We start from the raw sequence: 22,962 nt of genomic DNA, 5'->3' as shown, positions 1-22,962 counted from the left end.
ACCGGCGAAAGCAGAAAAGGCGGAGGGGTGCGAGAGGGCGGGGGTGGGAATCCCCAAAAGGCCGAAAGAGCGTCAGCAGCCGGGAAAAAAGCCCCGCGCGGTCGGGAGCGGGGACGGCGCCGGTGACGGTGCTGGGGGCGCCCCCGCGCCGCGCGCTGGGGGGGACCGGGGGGAGCCGTGCCGCGCGCGCGGGGCGGTGCGCGGGGCGGGCGCCGACGTCAGGGCGCCGCGCGCATATTGATGCGGGGGCCCGGCCGCGCTCGCCAAGGAGCAGAAGGAAGCAAGATGGCGGCGCTGTAGGAGCGGGGAGCGCGGCGCCCGGGCTGTGCGTGCTGGATGTCGGCGAGGCTGAGGGACGCGGCAGAGGTCAGAGCGGGATCCCCGCGCCGGCCGCCTTCCCCGCCCGGCACCGCCGGGAGGTGTCGCGGGGCAGCGCCGCGCCGCGCCGCCGGGGGTCGGCGAGGAGGGGGCGCCGCCGCGGGTCCCCCAACACGGCTGATTGACAGGGGCGGCCGGGGCGCCGCCGCCCCCTCCCCGCGGGGCCGGACCCGGGCTTCGCCTCGCCGCCCCTCCCCGCGCCTTTGTCTGCGGACGGGGCACGGCGGCCGGAGGCGCCTCGGCTTTGTGCCGCTCCCCGGCCCCGGGCGGACACAAAGGCGGGCGCAGCCCGGGGAGAGAGGCGGGGGGCTCGCGGGGCCGGGGAGGGCGAGGGGGCGGCGAGCGGAGCGCGGTGCCGCGGGCTCGGGAGGGAGAAGTGCGTGCGGGCGAGGCGGGGGCTCGGAGCGAGGCCTCGCGTTTTCCGTGCGATGGTCCACGCGCGTGTTTCGCCCGCGTTGCTAAACCCCGCCGTCGGGGCACAATGTGGCCACAGGATGAAAAGGAGAATCACTTTCCCGAGCGTGTTCCCCTAAAAGAACGCTTTCGGCGAGGTCAGGCTCGTTCCCCGCCAGATGACAGACAAGAGCAACAACCTCGCCGCGCCTGAGTCGGACGCGCGGCAGTGTGCGCTCGCTCGCATCGCGGCGTTTATCGGCGTTAAATCACCCCCTTAGACATCAGCACTGATTCTCTTGCCCAGAGTTAAAAGGGCGCTTTTCGGCTCGCGGTCTGAGTGATGGAAATTCAGCAGACTCTTTTCTGCTAAGTAATTTTCCTTTTCGGAATGAGGTGAAGGGAAAAGTGATGCGGTCTAGCGTGCTTTCATCGAAACGCTGCAGCCTAAGATCTCATCACAAGATTTGCTTTCCATGATGAGCGGCGTGCCAATGTGCAGGCTTTGAGCAGTGATCGGCAGCTCCGAATATATGTTCAGCATCATTTTCTTTTCTTCTTCCTTTCAATGTGAAGTTGAAGAGTTTCAGAGATGAGCAGGTAACAGTGTCCCTAGTGAAAGCAGGTCAGTGGGTGTTGTTTATCGGGTAATGAGGCCGTTTATTCGCGTGTTAATGGCAGGTTGATTTACTGCAGCAGGGGGTGAGTGCAGTCACACGTTCACTTGTGTATCTGCGTGTGTATTCCACTGTAGCACTTTGGAGGCTGCAAAGTGCAAAATAGCACGTGGTTGCCGAAGATACTCAACAGGGAGAAGTCAATGATCAATAGTCATGTCTAAACTGGAGTTACAGCGGGATCTGGCTGCTGCTGTTAACTCTCTGAAACAATGTGCCCATCTTGGATTTTATCCCGCAGAAAATCACCATTTGGAACCAATGGGAAAAAATCTCTGTTAGGCAGTGTTTTGTCTCTCCTGGAAAGCTTAGAATGACCCCTGCCAGTGAAGTCAGAAAACATTTAAATCTAGAAGCCTGGGTAAGGGGAGGAGGGAAAAAAGGAAATGTAAAGCTGTGGAAAACAACAGTGTTTTGGTGGTGGTACTAAACTGCTGTTAATGTGAAATTAAGAACTCAAAAGTCATATTTCAGTGGAAAGAGTTGTCACATTTTGGGAAGTGGCATAAAAAAACCCTTTGTAAATGCATCCAGGGAACCTCAGAAAGTGGTTTTGTATTGCCCATTCCGAACAAATCTTCAAAAGAAGACAAGGCTAAAGAGGAGACACTAAGGCACCCGAATCTACAGAACTATCACTGTTGGTAGTAAGGTTTTTAATGAGAACTTTGGCATTGTGGTGATTCATTGTGGTGGCTTTTAGCCAGAAAAACTGATATTGTTTTTATATAGTGCACATGGTCTTAGACTTTGGCATGTCAGCATTGTTTAAAGAACAAGAAATGAGCGCTTGTTGCAGAGTTATTGAGTTATTATGATGGACAGATTTCGAAGGTCTCTTGTTGGTACCAGTGCTGCACTGGGTAGCAGAAATACGAGGTTGTAAATGTTTTGGCTTTTGCATGTGGAATTGGGAGAACCTGTAGCTGCTGCTGAAATTGACATTTCAGCTGCCAAAGTTGGATGGGATTGTTGCTTCTTGCCCAAGCACTTCAGATGCTGCTGGCCTGTGTCCTCCACACTGTTCTCTTAAATATTAACAAGAGCCAAATAGCCCTGAAGAAAAGGGGGAAAAAAACCCCTAACCATAGTTTGGAGCAAATCTGCTGCTTGAAAAAACATGAAGGTCATGTTGGATTAATGTTACTGACTCTGGTCAGGTTTACAGGGAGTGCTTCACTCCTAAGTTGCATGGACAGTAGTGTTTTTATCAGTGTACCTTAGCAGTGACTTTAAATCCCTTGTTCCATTTAGTTCCAAGGGGAAGATGTATTTTGTGTTTCGACAGGAGCCAAGTAAGGTCCTTTTTGAGAAGCTGACAATTTTTCAAGGTGGAATTCCAGAAGAGCTGTCAAATTTGGCTGGTCACAGGGAGTGACCCCTCTGCCTCTCTCACTGGGCTGCTGCACAGTAGCTCTAGGCATGGTAGCAGCATCTGTAAGCTAGCTTCACAACTGGAGCTTGAAAGTGGTAGAACAAAGTTGCCAAGTTTCAAGTAGAGTCGGTGGTTATCTTGGAAACTGTGCTGGAGAACACAACCACAAATTATTTTGGCAAATAATATACAGTATTTATTTAGTCCAGCACTCTGATTGCTGTTAAGGCAGTCAGCCAGCAGCATTAAGAGTTGTGACATCATTTTGAAAGGCAATGTGCTGGTTCTGAAATGGAGTGGGATGTACTATGATTCATTATTAAAAAAAAAGAAAGCTGTAGTCTGACAGAGATAAAGCATATGACTACATCATGGCTGAAAGCCAAAAAGAGAATTGTATGAATCAATCACACTTGCAGCATTATTCCCATCCCTTACTTCATAAGGCAGTGAGTACCATCTTACTCATTTAGTGACATTCTGCAGCAGAAATAAGCCTTTGAACACTGAACAAGTAACTACTAACAAGTTGCCATAGTTCTGGTTGCTACTACATCATCTCTGCTTACATGTTCAATTTGCATACCTGGTCCCAATAATCCTAGATAATAAAGCCTTACAAATGGAAAGTACCATGAGTAATCATCCTCTCAGTCATCCATTGAAAAGAAATCACTTCTGCCTTACCTTAGGGTTGATAAGTTTCCTTAAAAAAAATCTGTATATATATAAATATATATTTATATATATATGTGTGTGATTTTCCCATATATATATATGGAAAATCACCCATTTTGCTAAGAAACTGCTCAGTGGGTGGATGCAGAGATGGTGGGGTTAAGGAATAAAATTCTGACCCTCCAGCATCAGCTGGACTAATCCCAAGGACAGCTGATGACTGACCCAAAAAGGTTGTTTGGATTAAAATACTGGGAATGTGCTTTGCATTACGTAGTAGGGAGGAAGAAGGTAGAGAAAAACAAGGTCTGAGAAAGAGAAATAACAGCTAACTAATTTTACTCATGTATCTCATACTGTTCTTGAAATAAAGAAAAAAATAAGTCCTAACTTTTAGGTGGATCAAAAAGAGTTTTCTACTAGTTTTTCACAATAAAGAATTTTAAATCTGAGGTAACTTTAAAGACAATTGCCATGCTTTGAAAAACAGTTTAACAAATAAAAGGCATAAAGAATCAGATTCCTCTCTGTCTTTTCAAGCAGACTTGTTCATCTCTGTAAAACACCTTCCAGAATGCTGAATCATCTTAGTAACCTGAACAAAATTAAGGCTTCTTTAAAAAGCAAAGTTTTCTGTGGAGGCGGGGATTCCAAGTTGGAGTGTTGTTGCCTTGTAGTATACATATGGCAAGAAATCCCAGAAGGATTATTCTTACAGACAAATAAAGGCTTGCAGTATTTGACCTAATTCCTTGTGTGTGTGTTTTTCCTATTACTAAAACAAAATGTTAATGCAGGAAGCATTTCTGTTGCAGTGTGGAAAGGAATAGGCTTGTTCAATGCTCAAGTTCAGCAAGAAAGGAAAATTCAGCATTTTAAGCCTAATCAAGTACAAAGTTTTGTTAAACCACAACAGGCAGTTTCAAAGAAGTGAGCAGGTGAGTGTTTAGATAGCTAGGATAACCAGGAATAGCTCAATAATCAAATACCCCTTGGAAGTGTCTTCCCCAGGTACAGGGCAGTACCAGCTGCACTCTGATTAAATACTAAGATGCAATTTAGACAACATGAAATAATCTTTGCATGTGCTACAGCATTACCTCTAACCTCAAATATATTCCACATGTTTTCCCAGCATAGCAATATTGGTTTTACCAGGTGTATGCGTGGGGGAGGGGAAGTTTCCAGGTTTAAGCTGAATTTTTGCAGCTGTATAAAGAACATCTTCAGCACTCTACATGAGCTACCCTGTCCTTAAACTCTACATTTCAATGACTAAAGTTTAAACAACTCTTCTGCCTAATCTCCTTTCCAATAATGCATCAGCAGTCCAAGTTTGTGTTCCAGTATCCTGGCGTGAGTACTCTAAGTCACAATGTGTTGGGAAAGGATTTGGCTCCTTTGCAGCAAAAGCCCAGCTTACCAAGTGGGGAGGTTTAAGTCAGGACGATGACTCTCCATGTGGTTGCGTGCACGTGGTTTGAGTGTTTACAAACAGTGTCCCAGCATCCTCAGCAGCTGCCCTGACGCAGCCACTGAGGACAGAGTTCTAGGAATGTCCCCAGTCCTCCGACAGTGGAGGAGAGGGACAGAAAAAATGCAGAGTTTTAAGAACTCATATCATAGTTTGTGTTTTGGCTGAGCTTTCTGCATCTGTGTTGCATTCTAGACCACTGGAGCCTTTGTCAAATGCTGTTGTTTTTTTTTACTCTGCACTTGAGCACAGTCTGGGCTGTGCTGATGGGTTTGTCTGGAACAGACTGACCTGAAGTATGAGATGGGGGTTAAGGGAATTATTGCAAAGGTTTCAAATTATTTTTGTGCCCCTCCTCCCCTTTTAAAAATGTATAATTAATTTAAGTCCCAAAAGGTTTTATGGCAAACCAGCTCTTTACAATATAAGAATCCCACTGTAAATGATTATATATTTTTTCCTTAATTAAGCATGATTCACTGCCTGTTAGGATACTAGAACAATTCCCTTTTTAAAGAACAAGAAATAAATCGTGAATCCTACTAACTTTATGAGTAAAATCAAATAGCTGAAAGTCTTTATTACTTAATGAGACATGTTGACACAAAGAGGCGTTGCCATTACGAAAGCTTATACCACTGCAAGGCAAGTTCTGGATCTCCATTAGATGTAAGAAGCTTGGTGGAAATTTTTGCATTTACCCAACCAAATGAATAATGCCACCAAGCTGTTGCTTAAAAAAAAAAAAAAAAAAAGGAAGGGAAAAGTGGTGCTAATTGCGTTAATTATTAGGGATTCCTTGCAGAGACAAAAATTTTGTGATTCTGCGAAAATGCACTGTAGCTGCTCAGAAGCACACAACTGACAACATGTTTCCTGCTCTCACCTGTAGACCTGAACCAAACCTGTCAGGCCAGTTCTGGTCTTCAGAGACACTTGAAGCCTATGCCCTGCATGTGCTGTACGACCTTATTATCAGAGGTTCTAATGCTCCTTTTCTGGTCCCGTGCACATTTTTCAGACTTTCTTAGGCAGTTTTGCAGGAAACACTCAGAACATTGTGCAAAGCACATTACTTGCGTTACAAAATGAATCCTAAGATCTGTTTTCTCCTCATAGCAAGGAAGGAGTTGGTAGAAATGCCTCTTCCACGTTCTGAATTTGTCTGGATGAGTCATTGTATTCACTGTAATGCAACAGAGTAGGAAGGCTGATCACAGATCTTGTTATACACATGGCTTCTGCTAGCAGTTGTATGTTCACATTGGTTACTCCCATTTTCTGTTGATGTCTATTACAACACTGTAATTTTGTAATTACATTGCAGTGGTGTCTTCTCATTTGCAGGATAAAATTATTTGTGTCATATCCAGAATCTGCTTCTGTTTCAGTAAGCTCTTTAACCACTTTTCATTTTCTTTTCTGGCCTTTTTTTTTGACCCACAGTTTCCATTACTCTTGCACTGTCTGGGCAGCAGAAGGTAGCAAGCAAGAGTAAAGCATGTGAGAGAATACGTGACAAAGGCATTCCTGAGTCTGTGCTGACTGTTTTTTCCTTCTCTTGCCAATTCTAGCACTGTTAGAGAGATCAAAGGGTAAACATTAACCCTGGGCCTGATTCTGGAGGGAGAGTTTTGCCCTCATCTTCTCTGTCCTTCAGCATCTTTCCAGATTTGTCCATTCAAATGAACATCTTCAAATGAAAGACAACTGTTCATGCAATACTCACCCCCATTTCATGCCCCCAATGCTTTTTTTCCATCTTTGTTTAATCTGTTTGTTCTTTCAGTGCTACTTCACTTGTGTTTGAAGTCACATTCTTTGAAGTTATAAAATTTTTATACTTGCCAAAGGACACAAAACTCTTTCAGCTCTTATGTAAGCAAAAAGGAGAAAAGAATGATTGCATATTTTCTCTTGTGTGCAAGTAGCATTGGACTCTCCTGCTCACGGTAAAATGAGGAAAAGGAATTGTTGCAGTAAAACAGGAGTTTCTACTGCTTTCCCAAAGTTAAAGACCACAGAAGTGAGGTATTTCCATGAAGCTCCAAGTGCATGTATAGCTTAATAAAACAAATACAATTTATCCCTAAAAGAGAACTTATGAAAGCTGGCAAATACATGGGACTCACCTCTTCTTGGGATATGGAGCAGTAGTATGTGTGCACACATATTACAAATTTTAACATACTTTCTGCTTACCAAATTTCTGTTCCCTCTGCACTCCTTTGCTTGCTTTTCTATTTAATTTCAAGTTTGTCTCCCCAAAACAGCTATGAAGTATTACTTAAATGGCAACACTAAAAATCAAAAACATGAAAGCTGAACAACTCGAAAGGGTCAGATTTGACAATTCTTTCATTTTGTGTATCTAGTAGACATTTTGTGGGAAGGAAAATGTATGGTAGCGTGTCTCCCATTGCATGCACAGGTAATTGCAAATGTACACATCACATACCTAGGAGCAAGTGAAAATACAGACCAAATAGGGAAAAACACTCTTGATATTCATAAAGATGAAAACCACACAAAGCAGAAAAACACAGCAGCCTTTCAGTTTTCTGTTGTTTCTATGGTGCTTTCCATACTTTACATGGAACATTTGTTTTTCCTAAATAACTTCAGACCTGTACTTTTCTGCTTCCCTGTAATCCCTAATGCACAGAAGCTTCTGTAGGTGTGAGAAAGCAGTAACAAAACCAAGAACTGTGCTGATCTGTTTTCTTTCTATTACTCTATGTACTGCCTGAGAAGTGAGAAACCAGGCAGGAAAACACAGATTTCTATTTTTCCACTGTTGTACAGTTGACAATACATTAAGTATAGGTGGCTTTTTTTTTCCCAATGTCAGCTGGCTTGTGATCCTGCAAACTACCATTTTCACAAAGCTCTATTCATTCTTCTTGGGCTTGCAAAGTTATACCAGAGACACCTGAGGCAGTGAGGCACCTAGTCAGTCATATACTCTGTAGTATTGAAAAAAGAAAAAGAATGGTAGGTCTTCTAGGTTTCTTTTTTTGTTTGTTTTTTGTGGCGACAGGGAGAAGAAATGGATGGAAAGACTACAGGTACAGAAGCTAAAAACCAAATTTTTACTTAGAAACCCCAACTTTTCAAAGCAGTTGCAAGTTAACATGTATTTTGCTATAAAATGTCTCTAGCTGATGAATACGAAGTTTGCTTCTGGAAGAGTGGGTCTAGCTAACAGAAAAACAGAATAGCTGCTTTTTCTTGAAACAGTGAGCTGGTTAGAGATACTTTGTTAGACAAGCTGGAGCATGAGTCTAATTCAGGATGGCAACTCTGATGCTTCTAAATATAAGGAGAGTGGAGAGAGTGAAATTAATTATTGCACATTAGGAGGCACCTCATATCCCAGCCACGAAACAGAATCCCACTGTGCTTGGGGCTGTACAAACATAAGCTATTTTTGTTCTGTCTTACTATTTAATTCAGTAAAAGAGGTAGAGAAAAGGGGTCTGGCAGCACACAAGGGGCCAGAGTGTTAGTAACTCTTGTTTATAGCAGAGGCAGGCAGTTCCCTTTCAAAAAACTAAATATTTGCAGTAAATAAAGCAAAGCTGCTATTAGTGCCTGCACTGTGTGTGTGTGTGTGTGTGTGTGTCAGAGGAGTTCCTAAGCAGAACTGCTGCAGCCTTTTCCCCAGGGTGCTGATGTTAATGAGCAGGCAAAACATGCAAAGAAGGAGAGAAAGGGTATAAAATTAATCAGCAACAACTGAGAGCCAAAGCACACAGAGATCATGCAATGTGGTACAAACCCTGCTGGAGTCATTAATTTCTGTGCCTTTTTTTTCTTAACCCTAGAAGACCTACAGGAAAGCTGTGGTATAGCTGGGAACTGAACCCATATCTCCTAAACCCCAGTGCTTTACCCTCCTTCCTGCTCATTCAGAAGTTTACTGATCATTTTCTCTGCTTACTAAGATAACAGAAGTATCAATTTTAAGAAACAGAAACTAGACACTTTTCACTTTTTTTTAGAATTTGGTTTTCAGTAGCATTTTCTGTTGATTGACAACATGTTCTGGTTTTGCTGCACAAACTTTCGGACCTCTAAATCAGCCGTGCTTATCTAAAACAACTCAGGAAATTAAATAAATCTCCTCAGGGAAAAGGATGACTTTTTACTTTGTGGCACTGTTTAAACCCTCCACTCCAACTGAGAAAGGATGCAGGGAAGAATGTTATCTCCATTTTACTGGCACTGTAAAATGGTACATGTCTCCATGTACCTCCAAACAAATAATTAAAATAACAGTAATTAAAAATAGTAGGTTGTGTCAGTTAATCACAGTGTGTGAAATAGTTATGACATTTCTCTAAGTAGGTACTCCAGTTAACTCCCTTTAATACCCTTGATCCTCCTATTCATTCAGGCAAGATTTCCCACAGTCTCCAAGCCATTCATGTACATCAGCTCCAATCTACCACACAATTCCCATTTGATCTGTTTTATCAATTAAAGGTACTAATGAAGGGTCCACGAACCTTCATGTTGCCATCACACTTGGTAGCAGAGCTCAAAGGAGGAAAAAATACCAAAATAAAACCAATTTTAATTTGTTGTCAGAAATCTCTCTGCTGGAGATGGGATGCACCAAGCCTGCATTGACCTGACATTAACCATAGCAGCATTCATAGCTTTCTGTTCAAGAGTCCACCTTCTTCTCCTTGACCTGAATTGGAGATGGTAATCTTTAATGTCTCTGGCCTTTGAGAATTCCTTTGCTGTGGATCACAGTCCTAGCTCAGCCTGCCTGGTTACATAGTGCATTTAACCAAGCACCCTATTTAACTTCAGCACATTCATGGACTTGTGATACAATCCATGATGAACTGCATTTGGAAATAAAATCCAATATGTAATTTAGTTCATGCAGCATCTCTGGATGCTGGCAGCTGCAGCTGACCGTGAAGGACAGATGGATTTTTCCCTGCATGTTTAGAGATACAACACCACTGCAAATGCGGTGGAAAAAGATGGAGTGGAGCACTGGGACTTGCGTCCCGCAGCTGCTGCTCTCCCCAGAGCAGTTTGGAGGTTCAGCCAGCCCAGCCCCACGTGGCTCACGTGCATGTGGCCATGCTGTTTACAAACACCCTCCTGGGTGTCCCCGCACGCTGCAGCTTGGGAGAGCTCCTGTGCTTCACCCACTGTCTTGGCTGCTGGCAGCAGTCGTGGCTGAAGGCAGGGCTCCGATGGGCTGTGGAGCTGCTAGCTTGTTCAGGTTTACTCATTTTACATTTAAGCAATATTCAGGCCAGGGGTTTAGAGCAAGGTTGTCCACAGTGAGTCAAAAATAGAAACTTCATTGCTCGATAGTGTAGTAGCACTGGAGAGCGCTAGCTGGATGTACACACAACAGTGAGGAAGGTACTTTTCTGCTTTCCAGAAACACTACTAAGGAATTGGGTAACGGTTACAGTAGGGCAGGATTTCAAAAAGCCTGTGGAAATGAATGGCCACTTTTAATTTTTTCATTTCCCACTAACAAACCAGGGACCAAGTCTTGTCCAGGTTTAAGAGACGGGGCTCAACAAAACACAAATAATTCAGAGCAGCTAGTATTTAAAACCAGAGTTGCACTGTCACTCAGAGAAGACTTACTTAGTTCTGCTTTGTTTTAGCAGGCCACTGGCATACAGTAAGAAAGAGGTTTGAACAGCTGTGTGTTGCAGCATTAAATGGCCTCCTATAGCTGAGACACAAAAAGACAAAGCCTGTTTCTTTCCAGCTGCTCAGCTAAAATTGCATTCACTTACTTTTGCTACTCTCCTCACCGGTTCAGAGTTCAAGGACTCATATATCTACCGTCCCTTGAGTTTAGATAATAAGATATAACTACATGGAGGGAAACAAACAGAAAAGTTCCCATTCTTCAAAGACGAGCACTTTTTCTGTACTTGTTCCCCTGTTTTGTTTCGGGGTGTGCACAGTTTATTTTTCTCCTTTTGTTTTACTCTCCCTCCCCGCACCCCCTCCTGCTCGCCCTCTGCTGCGAGCACACCCTCTTCCAGCCGCCTCTCTGGCTTGCCTGGCCGAGAAGTGCAGACTCAGCAGAGACTGGTAATACTTTAACTCTTTGTCCTATTCTCAGCTCCCCCAGGAAAGGTCAAAGCAAATGAGACTTACAGCTGTGCTTGAAACAGAGCCCCTACAATGGAGAGGGACATTGACCACAGACTGCTCCCCCTGTCACATGTTTTGGTTTTTTTCCTTGAAGCACATAAAGTGTGTGGCCAGCATGAGATGAAACTTTGCATAGGTTTGGGTGGCTGAATCTGCTTATTTCTCGTTAAGAGGAAATTAAAGACTCGTGACTTTTGTTTGTACTGGCCATATCACGCAACTTCTACTGATAAACAGAAATAATTTAGGAGCTACTTCCTCAAACGCCTGAAACATGGTCTTAATTTCATCAGTGCAAAGCCAGCAAAAAGCTATTACAGACACGAAGTTTCTGTTATGTGTCTTTGAAGTCATTTTGGTAACTTTGGCAATGTGCCCTCATACAGCTCTTTTCCCTAAGAGTCACAGTTTTGCATTGTGTTCTGGGACCATGTGGGCTCCAATTTTAGTGACTCAGGGCAGAAAGGAGTCCCATTTTTCTTCAGAACAATTCAGCACTGCCATTTGCTTACACTGACAGACGAACCTGCGGGGCCACCATCAACACTAGCACACATCCACCTGTGCCACGTTCAGGCAAAGGTTCTCACTCACCCTTCAAACACCGTGCCGTGGTGGCTCCCAGGGCTGCACGGGGCGTGCGCCAGCCGGGGCGCTGGCACTGCTTGGCGTAGCGACATCACCCTGGCGCCAAGCTTTACCTCTTGGCTTCGGCACTCCAGGTCATGCTGGTGTCTCGCCACGTGCTTACGCGCACATGGCAGCAGTGTTTACAAACATGACCCCAGAACTCTTCCAGGCAGTTATGAAAGAGGCAGTGAGTGCCACATCCCGCGCGCCAGGCTGACCTAGATCGTCAGCGCTGGGAACGAACAGCGAGGCGCTCGTACCCACACAGGCTCTGAGAGATGTTCAAAGCAGATGATTTTGCTCCCAAACTGTTTTGAAGAATCATTGCCACCATGAGAGCGTTTTCCACCATAAACTAAAAATAGCTACTATTAACTAGCAGGAGCGGCGGGTAAGTGATTCAGCAACTCAGGGATAGAAGTGACTGTATTCTTCGGCACTCTGACTCCGTTTCTGCAGTGAACTAACTCAGCACATAAAATTCTCACAAGGGAAGGAAATGCAAAGCTGGATTACTTTGGCTAAAAGAAAAGAACACTGCACGATCATGTAGTTCCTGACTGACAGTTCCTTTTTTATTCCTTTATTAACACTTGCACTCAAGCACTAATGAATGCTTTGTAGTCAGGCTGTGACCATCCATTTAGGAAAATAATTGCCTTAGTAATTTCAAATTAAACACTTCCATCTACAAAACATGAATACCACTATATGGCTGATTTGGTTTTTTGACATGGGCCTTAAGAAAAAAAAGCATAGCAGAAATGCTACTTCAGCAAAATAAGCACTGAGTGTTCAACTGTCAAATGTCCATGTTCTATCTTCACACATATTTTTACAGTACACATCTACTGAAAAAAAAAAAAGCATTCCTTCCTCATCATTGAAGCTCTTAAAAGAAGTTTGTATTGTATGCCAAAGTACTCCAAACCAGCGTGCTTTCTAGAAATTAGCAGTTTATAGTAGAGTGGAGTACATGATCCAACAATTCGTTTTTGACAGATTTTTAGATTCTTGGAGTTGTCTCAGAAATATACGTATGTGGAGGAAGACAGGTACTATAACTGTGAGTGATTGCTTAAGATAATCAGAGTTTTCTTGAAAAAACTGTGAAATGAGCAAAAATAACCCATCCTTGTTAAAAATCACTTCCAGTTTTCATTTTTGGAATTGAAGAATTTATCTCAGCTTTGAAAAAGCCTCCTAAATGATGAAAAATTATTTTCCTCCTCCCAAATAGAAAGTTTGACTTTTCAGAAGCAGATGAGATGGTAAAAAGACTGTAATTCTATTGGTTCTATTGTAATACATTGCAGTGTTTGTAAATATCATAATGATAAAGCCTGTAGGAAAGACACACTATGAGCTTCTCCATGCCTCTTCTGCAACACAGTTCAATCCCACTACTGAATAAAATTTTTCTAGGTATAGATGTCATCTTTTCCAATCATACCCATGGCAGCTCTACATTAGTTGTCAAAATTCCTGCAAAGATTCTTCGCTATGTAAGCAAATGAAACGAGAGAGGGTGACACGTGTTCACTCTGGCTTGGTCACTAGCTCATTTCATGAGGTCCCTTAAAGCTTAACCTGAGCTGGGGAACTGCTCTGCAGGTCAGCCCCTGACCCATTGCCAGTTTTGTCCAGTCTCCTAACTATTTTTAATCTTGTACTTAGAACGTGAGCAAATGTACTTGGTCAGTTATTGTTGTCTTTTCACTGCTGAATGTTCATTACACTGTATATAATAGACCTAGAAATAAGAATGGAAGTACTGAAAATAGGTCACTGCTGTGTTCCTATTCAAGAGCTTTTTTGTAGCATTTCTCCTGCCTGAGGAAAGCAATTCCACCTTACTGTGAAACTGTACAAGTATGGGCAGAGTGGGAGAATGGAGAATTAGAGCCTTAGTGTAAAGTCATCCCTTAATGTATATAGTTTTCCTCTTGGGTACATCATTGTACATCCTCTGGAGTCTTTCTTCAGAAACCCTAAAGCACTTCTTAAATCATTCTGAATCAGAGAGTACTGAGGTTTACAAGGACTAGATTATTGGTATTTGTGATGTCTGTGGGCTTTACCAGTACATTTAATTTAACCTGTGTAATGACTATACAGATACACAAATTCTGTCTGGTGAATCTCTTACTCAGAGAATGTTCTCATTGTTTATAATATTTTCTTACATTATATGAAGAGCTTCTTTTAGTCATCCAATGAAGAGAATAGAAGGGAAAAAGTGCTGCTTATGACGAAATTTATTTTATTCAATGCTTTTAGCTGGGGGCAGGAGGTAAGGGAACAGTGTAAGATTACCATTGTATGCTACAGGGTGAATACCGCCATTGTGTCAGTTTAGATGAGTATCTCAAAATAAATACAGACTCTCTCATGGGTTTGTCCTCCAGGTAAAAAAGCAGTGGAAATCTTGTTTAACAAGTTCAGCAAAAGGCACACCTAAAGTTTAATTATGTCTTCAGATGCACAGGTACAAGTCTTACTAAAGAGTTTTACTCAACTCCCAAAGAACAGACTTAGGACTTTTGATTTTTCTTATATTTAGATGGATTGATCTACAGTCATGACAGTGCACAGTTTGGGGAAGAAAATCCCTTGGCATAATAAACAACTATTCCCAGCCACAGCTCTCTCTGCCACCTAGGTGTGTGGGAGAGAGCAAGAGATTATTTGCCAGTTCATATTTTTCAGTCAATACTCTCTCTTTCCTCACCACGCTGAAAAGCCAATCTACCAAAAAAAGCAAAGGAAGATGGAGAAGAGATGAAAAAACACTTCTGGTATTTACCTGAAGGTTCTGTATTAATGTCTCTTGGAGTTGGGAATCTTGGATAGGATCTGAATTGCACATCAATTGTGCTCCAAAAGTTGAAGCACTGAATGAGGCAGTAAGAGAACTTCCTGACCTAGGAGGTAGACAGACGGGTCAAATTGTTCCTGTTTCTCTTATTTATTGTTTTCTTAACAGAAGATGGTTCCTTTACAGGCCAACTGCTTATTGGTTTTGTGCACAGAGAATAAAATGTACAGAATACCTGCTGGACAGTACATTAAGTTACACTAACAACTGCCTGCAGCACTCAAAGGCAAGGTGGGAACACGCAATGGGCCTCCTAAATACATGTTCAGCATAAACCACTGGCAGAAAATGTTTCCTATCACCCTACTTAAAAATATAAGTCCTGTAAATTCAAGAGTCATAAGAACTATAATATGTAAATAAGAGAACAAAAACAATGAAAGGAACAAGGAGCATTTCAGATTTTTTACAGTACTGGGGAAAAGTGCCCAGAGATGTTCTTAGGAAAGCAAGAAAATCTCCCTTATAGAGTGTGTTTAAAAAAACAAAAGATGGCTGAACCCTACCAGCCATAGCTCTTCTTCATATACACAGGATTAAACCAGCGAGGTCCTGAGGTTTCTTCCCATGTCTTTCAGTCCTACAAGATGCTTTGCCCACCAGCCTGGCTTTGGCCATGGCCAACCTCCAAAGCTTCAAAATATGACAAAAGCCCTATTTCTAGTAGTTAAGTTATATATCAATGCAAGAAAGCAGCTGCATATATTTAACAGCCAAGCTGCAGAAACCCTGGTTCATTAATTCAACAGAGATACACCAGAAGCAGCAAAATCAGACCTTCTCTTCTACTCATGTTTCACTATCCTGGCAGCCTTTTTCTTTTTTTTTCCCTGATTCTTTTAGCCTTGCTGCAGGTCCACAAACATGGGCTATAGTTGTCTCAACAATGGCAATTTCCATGAAGCTACACGAAAAGAATGTCATGTTTCAGTGTAAAGTTTTGATGTGGACAAATTGGGTTAGTTTAATTTTGAGGGGAAGAGTGGCCAGTATCTTTCCTTTCTGAACTCCTTTTTGGCCTATTCAAACTTGCTTGCACCCTTACCCAGGAAAATTCTCATCAGGATGTACTGAACAGCCTTTCCCTGTACCAGTGCACAGCAGTAAGAAAGATGGACAAGCTGTTCCTAACAGTTGTATGAAATAGTCATGGAAGGACCTTTTTTCCATCTTCTTCTCCCAAGTCAGCTAAATCATAAAACTGGCACTTTTGATAAATAGGTGTATAATCTGCTCTAGAAGAGCTCTGCTAATAGAGATTCTGTACTCTTCCAGGTCTTCTCATTTTGATGAACATTTTTGCCTTTTGGACAGATAAAGCATTCCAGTTGAAGCCCTGCCAAGGCTAAAGAAGAAAAATAACTTAATGTCTGACAAAGCCACAAAAAAAAAACCTGTGCAAAAATTATCTTTTTTCTCAAAAATGTTGACATAACTGCCCAGCTTGATGTTCACTTTAACTCCAGGAACTCCTGTTCTTCATTCAGTGTTTTTGTTCATGATTGTTCCTGCCTTGAGACATTGCCTTCAGGCTACCAATACAAGGAACACCCTAAGAACTTCAGAAGAAAAGCTAGTGTGTGAAACAGAGAAGTTAGTGTCATCAAGGAGGAGGAACTGCATAGTGGGGGGGATCTTAAGTAACTACACATTTTTGTGAGGGTCTGGTGATCCATCAGAATGTGCATTTCTTGGCCAAGGACCATGCCTGTGTTATCTGGGCATGCTGCTGCTTTTCTCTGCATGATGCAAAGAGTTCTCTGCCATAGAAGATCTGGGCAATACAATGAACAGCTTAAGTGTAGGCACTTGCTCAATGTGGCAGTAAAGAGAAGTGGGAAAAACAGATGAACACAGTACTTAATCTTAGCAGTATGTATGGCTTTGTTAAGCTGTAGTGAATGAAGACAGAGAATTTAAAACACTAGAAAATATTTCTCTTGAGCTACAGTGCCAGAGGTGTATGGTTTGACCATGGAAAGATCTGACTTCTCCTCTTTCTTGTTCCAGTCAGATTTTCAGATGAAATTTGCAAATTATGAGTGTTCCTGTGTATTCTGACTCCAAATACAATAACTTGTGCTGGGTCAGGCCTCAAAACAAGCAGCACAGAATGAGAGAGCAGGAGGTAAAGCACAGTGAAAGTAACTAACTCTGGAGTGCGAGCTAGATAACATACACTCAAGAAAGAGAAGGGCTCTAAGGAGCTACCTTTGGCTTTCTAGCACAGTCTGAAGAAAGACAGTATTTAAAGAAGGTAGCAGCCAATTTATTTCAAATTGCTGAAAGGAAACAAAGACAGCGGATGTGCTTAATCTAAAGACCTTGCCATCACAGCCTGTCACTTAAGCAGGTTCCTTTGTAAGCAGCAGACATTTCTGTGAATTAGGACCATGTCTAGGCTTCTGCTCCTTAAGGATACACTCTATAGGGGGTTTAAGTCTCATGGTTTTGGCTATCAGCTGGAGGTCTGCTGAATGTATTGCTGAGTGATTATGCATTTCTCTGAGGCATTTGCCCTTCAGCAGACCATGATAAAAGCAGACAGTTGTTTGCTTCAGTGTGGCACTTCTCAGCTGCTGCTGGCTGTTTTCCTGCGTGCTCCTTCCTCTAAAGACTTCACCACAGTATGCCTGAGAGTACCACTGCAGCAAAAACAGGGTCCAGAAAATCTCTTATTGGGAACATGTACAGACTGTCTGCCTACCCCAAGAAGCTATTTTCTTCATTTTTTCGTTTTTGCAACATCCCAGAAGGTTGTAGTTTATGTCACCAGCAGCAAGCATGGCCACTTCCACAGTTCTTTGTAAAGCAGTGGCATGAACTGTTAAATTATCTAAAAAGAGCAAATAAGTGTTGAGGTTTTTTCAAAGATTAGATTGAAGGAACAGGAAAAAGATCTCTCTTTTAGCTCTTTCCTTTTGTTTCTAGTTTTAATATTTAATGAACATGTGATATCGTTTTAAGCTAGTCCTGATGGTCTTGTGAAGTTAGTATTTAAAGCAGATGGCTGCAGTGCTTTAATAAGGTGGTTACTATAGAAACACAGCACTGTGAAAGCAAGAGTTACTGTAATGCATGGTTCCCTCACTAAACATTTTAAAGACTCCTGATCTACATGTAGCAGGCCCAAAGAATACTAACCAAGAAATGGAAAAGAGATAATATGCCTGGAGTATTTACTTCAGCTGGGGTCCACTTTAACTTAGCTGGATAGTTAACATTTTTGTGGCTTGCTAAAGAGCTGCTTGAAACAACATGAAACATGCGAGGAGAGATAAGCACAAATATTGATGGAGGAGATGACTGTGGGCAGGAGACAGATCGTTTCAGTTATTTTTTTTTAGAAGGCATGTTGGACTCAAACATTAACACAAACAAATTTAAAAACGCAAAACACCCCCAAACAGTTAGCTAATACACCCAAATATTTACTTCATAATCCTTGGGCTTTTTGTTTACTTCATCCTTGCATATCTAATGTTGCCTATCAACACACTTGTTGCAGCCTAATGCATGGGGAAGGACACTTCATGTGCTTTCAAGGATTTGGGCTTTTTATCACTGCCTCTGGTTTTCTTTCTTTTGCCAAAATTGTTTTAACCTGAAAGTACCTAAATTCCTCTGCATGTGCCAAAGCATTTTACAGGCTATGACACAGACTTTAGAAATCCTTTTAAAATGTTAATTATATATATGAATATGATTTGAACTATTCAAGGGGGTAAATGGCAGTCCTTTTGGAAGGGTTACAGGTTCTGTGTTCAGAACTGAGCAGGAAAGTGCTACCTCATCTGATTGTCTCCTTTCCTCCAGGGAATTTACAAGTAGTTTTCAGCAGTGTCAGAGGGTGAGTACATGGAGATATTGGTTGGAGAACTGTAGAGACTATGAAGCAAAGAAGCTTTCAAAGCAACACTGGATGTAAAGATAGCACTTGTGAGAAATAAACATCCTTTCATACAATCTGGGCATCCTGCAGAAACTCCTGTCTTGCACTAGTCAGCAACAGTGCTGACCTGGACAAGGTTCAGAGGAACTGGAAACAACCAAGGCCTTTTCTTTGTTTTATCCTTTCTTTTGTTTCTTTCTGTTCTCCTAAACTCAGCAGGTATTTTTGCTTCTATGTTTTCTGCTTCCCTCTGTACCTTAAAACACCTAAATTGGGCAGGATCTGTTGCAGGATTTGCCTCTGTTAGGGAGCTGAACATCATTTTAAAAGCAAGAAGGGTAAAAAAACCTTGTGAGAAACACTCAGCTAATAGAATTTTCCTCTACTCTGAGACTTAAATTCTCTCATCAGTTCCTGTTTCTGTATGGCCATATCTGATTCCTTTATGGGCTTTTTCTATGACTTAAAACTTTCAGAGAAGGAAAACCACATGTGATCTAAAACGCCTCTCACTTTTCTGCCTTGTCACTGTGACCCTTGCCACTGTCATCCTCTACACACCAGTCAAGGTCCATCTTTCCTACTTTGCTCTGTCCTTCAGTTTTTTTCCTTCCAAACATCCCCGTTGTGTACCCCATCCCACTTATGAGGCTTAACCTGCCTCATTGCTCTTTATTTCTCTGTATTTTGCTCTTTATTGCTCTGTATTTCTCTCATGCCTGTGAAGTATTACTATGAGCAGCACTGCCCACAGCTTTGCAAGTTTAGCAAGTCTAGAAGTCGGAGGTATTCCCTGCTCTACTTTACATACTGTCTGCTTTGGTTTTGATGTATTTACAGTGCAGCAGTAGAGCTATAGACAGATACTCAGAAACAGGTATCAAGCCCTTACCATGATGCTCACTGTTTAAATAATCTTTCAGTACAGCATTCAAGGATTTGGGCATCCTCATCTCTGAGGATGACAGAGCTCACCCTCAGACTATCTCCACGTGCACTTACAGGTACATTAAACACACAGGCACAGCACACAAAACCAGAGATCTCTGTCTCTGTTTTCATAACAGGAATATTTTTAGGCATGACAGATACTACTAAGGCACTCTGCCTGGCTGCACTCAGGATAGATGGGCACGCTATTTTAGGTTATTACATAGCAATTCTTAAAAAAGAAAGCTTTGTAACTTGCAGGCAAAAGCTGAGGGAAATCTGTCCCTCAGACATCAACAAAAGGAGCCCTAGGGGAATGGGTAGTCCTGTGGTCTGTATGTAGATTTAACCCTGCACCCATTTGGTGACCTCAGAAGGACTTGTGTGATCCATGAGCACCTGTTTCCAGTTCTGGCCTTTGTCTCCTGCTCCATGTAGGATTGTAGTCCCTGTACTGAAAAGCTTTCCCCCCCCTTTCATTAAAAAGAACATGAGTGCTTTTCACAGTGGTGATTATTTAATCTCACAAATAATGTCACTGACTGCAGTGAGATCACATGTGAGAACTTACATGCATCCATGGAAGAACTCACTCTATAGCCCTCTGGGAAGAACACTGTAACAGTGAGGGAAGCCAAAAGGACATTTTATATCCTTCCAGTATCTAAGAGGAGGTCCCCTAGCTCAGAAGATGCATCAAGACATGTTTGTGGTATATAAATAGCACATAAATATTTTTTCTGTATAATTTGTTAATTGTTTTTAAGTGCAAATACTGGGTAGAGGTGCACAGCTTGGAAGTATATTGAGTGAGATGGTGTAAAGTTTGGAAAATCCTTCACCCTAGACCTTAAATTTCTGCTTTTATGGTAGAATATGAGTCAGAAGAGGCAGAAAGGTCTTTGTAGGAAGATGACAATAGGAAAAAAAAACCAACAAAAAAACAAACCCATGCTTAGTATGGCTTGCAATAGAAACATTCTGTCACTTGTCTGTGCTGGCAGTGGCTTATCTTTCACACAAGCAGAAGCAGAAAAAAGTCTGGTGATCACAGCCTCTGGAAGATTATCTCATAGCACTATCTGGGTTAGGGCTGGAAACCTTTTACATTGATGCAGTCATAATTAAATGTGATCCAATTGCATTCGTGGAATTAACTAATCACCAGTATGAGTAAGGGGCTCACAAGTCAGCCAAAAGTTACTGTGGGAAAACCTCTGTGGCTTAAACTGAAAGCTCTTGAGAAATGTTGATATTTAAATGGCAAAAACAGTAGCTCAAGAACACGGGGAATAAGCAACTCTGCTTCTAACATTTCCTGGCATATGACAGTTTTGAAAAGGGGATTACTCTAAACAAAATTCTCAGTCTCACGTATGTTCATAGCTTTAATTAGACCAAGCGTAGATGGAAATTCACAGTCTGCTTAACCTATTTAAATCTCTCTGATATGTTTCCTTTGCACACCTGTTTGAAATAAAGTGTGAGTGGAAAGAATAACCTCACGGTGCTCTTTCAGGCTTTTATTGCACAAGATGGGTGGCTTTGTCTGCCTGAGTTGCCTTATTTCCTTAGTATTTAGAGTATTTTTTAGTAGACAACTAGAATCTGTGTGTGGAGAATGCTTGTTGGTGGGTGCAGCAGGAAACTGCAAGGAGCAGGCTACAAGAGGATACTGTAACCTAAGTAGTGTGAAGACTCTACTAGTTAAATCTCATAAATGGCCACGATCATGTGCAACTAACATATAATCCTGTCCCAGTTCTGCCTGTAAATTATATTTTCTTCAGTAAAATGACATTGTTTGTTCTTTCAAAACCACAAATTTGAATGTTACAAGCTAAGGGAAGGCGTTACTGCTGGTCAGCAGGGGCTACTTTCATAGGTTAAAGTGTGAATATCAAGTCTCTATATGTGATTTTACATTAGCTTCTCAAATGTGTTTGCCAAAGGGGATGTTAGGCCTATTTAATTTTGAAAAAAACATTTGTAAAGGTGCTGAAAATCCTTACTACAAAATATAAAATCACTATTGTGTGGTAAAATTAAAGTGGCAGCTGACAGATGCCAGCATCATAAGGATTACACAGCTGTACCCACCACACCTATCAGCCTGACCGAGGAGACCACAACCTGCGAAGTATGTTCTGAATTACAGGGGTTGCATATGTGCTGACACTCGTTTTAAACCAAAATTCTAAAAAGACCTTCTCACAAGAAGATGTAACCACATGAGAAGACTCTTGATTTATTAAAAAAATAGGAAAAAGTATGCTCTGTGAAAGTCCCTGCCACACCCCCATTAAAATGGTGCTTTTTTGAACTCCATTCTAAACTCACTGAAGAGAGTGAAACAAATCCAATTTCAGTGATCTTGGGACCATATCTTTAAGTTTAATTGAACAAATGCTGACCAAGTGCCCATGTATAAGGCTATGAAGAACTACGTCAACTTTTCATTAGAAAGCTTGCATTAAATTCCCACCAAATTGAATTGTATTTCTAATGAACTCACCAATCTTTGGGATCAAAGTTCCTGATGATTTATATTTTAGCAGCAAGCTTGCCTGAACACTTGAGTATTCTGGGGTTTTTGCCTGCTGACTTCTCCCCTTCCCCCTCCCCCTTATTTACTCTGTTCTTTTCCTATCAGTACGTGCCACTGTACTGTACACGGTGCAGTTACATTAGCATTTATCTGATGGAGCTGAAAGCCTAGATCTTTCTCTGTAACTTTTGTGAGCAAAACTTTAAAAGCTTCTCCTTCTCCTCCCCCTCCCAGATCCCTGCAGGGAAGAAGCAATATGAACAAGAACACGCACAGATCTCTCAAGAATACAAATTATGTTCTGAACAGAAAGTTGGCTCATGCATGTCAATTACTTGTTATAAAGAATAAAACATTCACCTATAGTTAACCTTTAGAGGGAATGGAAAACACAAAGTTATTGCTGCTATATGCTTTTTACTGAAGTGGCAACTGGCAGAATGAACTGTGAAGGGGGAAAAAAAGTTGCTCTAGAGAATTCTGGGAAAGTAATTTTGAAGCAGCAGAGAGAAAGTCTTACAGCAAAGGACAAAATTGACTTGTTGCCAGGGTGTGCAGCATGGGAAGAAGAGACACGCTCAGCAGTGGTGCTTAATTGTCCTTTTTATACTCACTGCACTGTGTGTAGTCAGGAGGAAGAAAAAAGAAAGCCCAGTCCTGAGTAAAATAATGGAAATGCAGAGGAGTTTGGCTTGCCTGATCCAATGGACCTGCTTAAGCTTCTTGCTTATGTGTGTTACTAAAATACCTGTGGTCACTAGAAGATGTGCTATGAATTAGTTACCATGCTTGTTTCTGGTGTATCTATTAGTAGGTGCCTTTTCAAAATGCTTTTGCTTTTTCATTTTTGCCCTCTACTGCACGTTCTCAAAGCAGTAGTGTATTCAGGAGACGACTGCATCGGCCTGTAGTGGCACAGTTGTAAGCCTGTCACTCTCATTAGACAGGATCAGCAT

The 22,962-nt window shown here is 42.0% G+C and overlaps 1 protein-coding gene across 2 annotated transcripts in view; it reads left to right on the top strand.

The window, feature by feature from the left end:
- The first annotated feature begins 206 nt into the window (after nucleotides 1-206).
- TET2 (tet methylcytosine dioxygenase 2) overlaps nucleotides 207-22,962 on the top strand; it is a 71,823-nt gene continuing 49,067 nt past the window's right edge. For both annotated transcript variants that reach the window (XM_074541080.1, XM_074541079.1), the window contains exon 1: nucleotides 207-366. In XM_074541080.1, the coding sequence (XP_074397181.1) occupies nucleotides 337-366 (30 nt within the window). In that variant the 5' untranslated portion in view covers nucleotides 207-336. The remainder of the gene's footprint in view (nucleotides 367-22,962) is intronic.

This window comes from Zonotrichia albicollis, chromosome 5 (genome assembly GCF_047830755.1).
Source record: "Zonotrichia albicollis isolate bZonAlb1 chromosome 5, bZonAlb1.hap1, whole genome shotgun sequence".
NCBI lineage: Eukaryota > Metazoa > Chordata > Aves > Passeriformes > Passerellidae > Zonotrichia > Zonotrichia albicollis.
The sequence above is the reverse complement of the archived record's forward strand: the minus strand, read 5'-3'. Positions and strand labels throughout refer to the sequence as shown.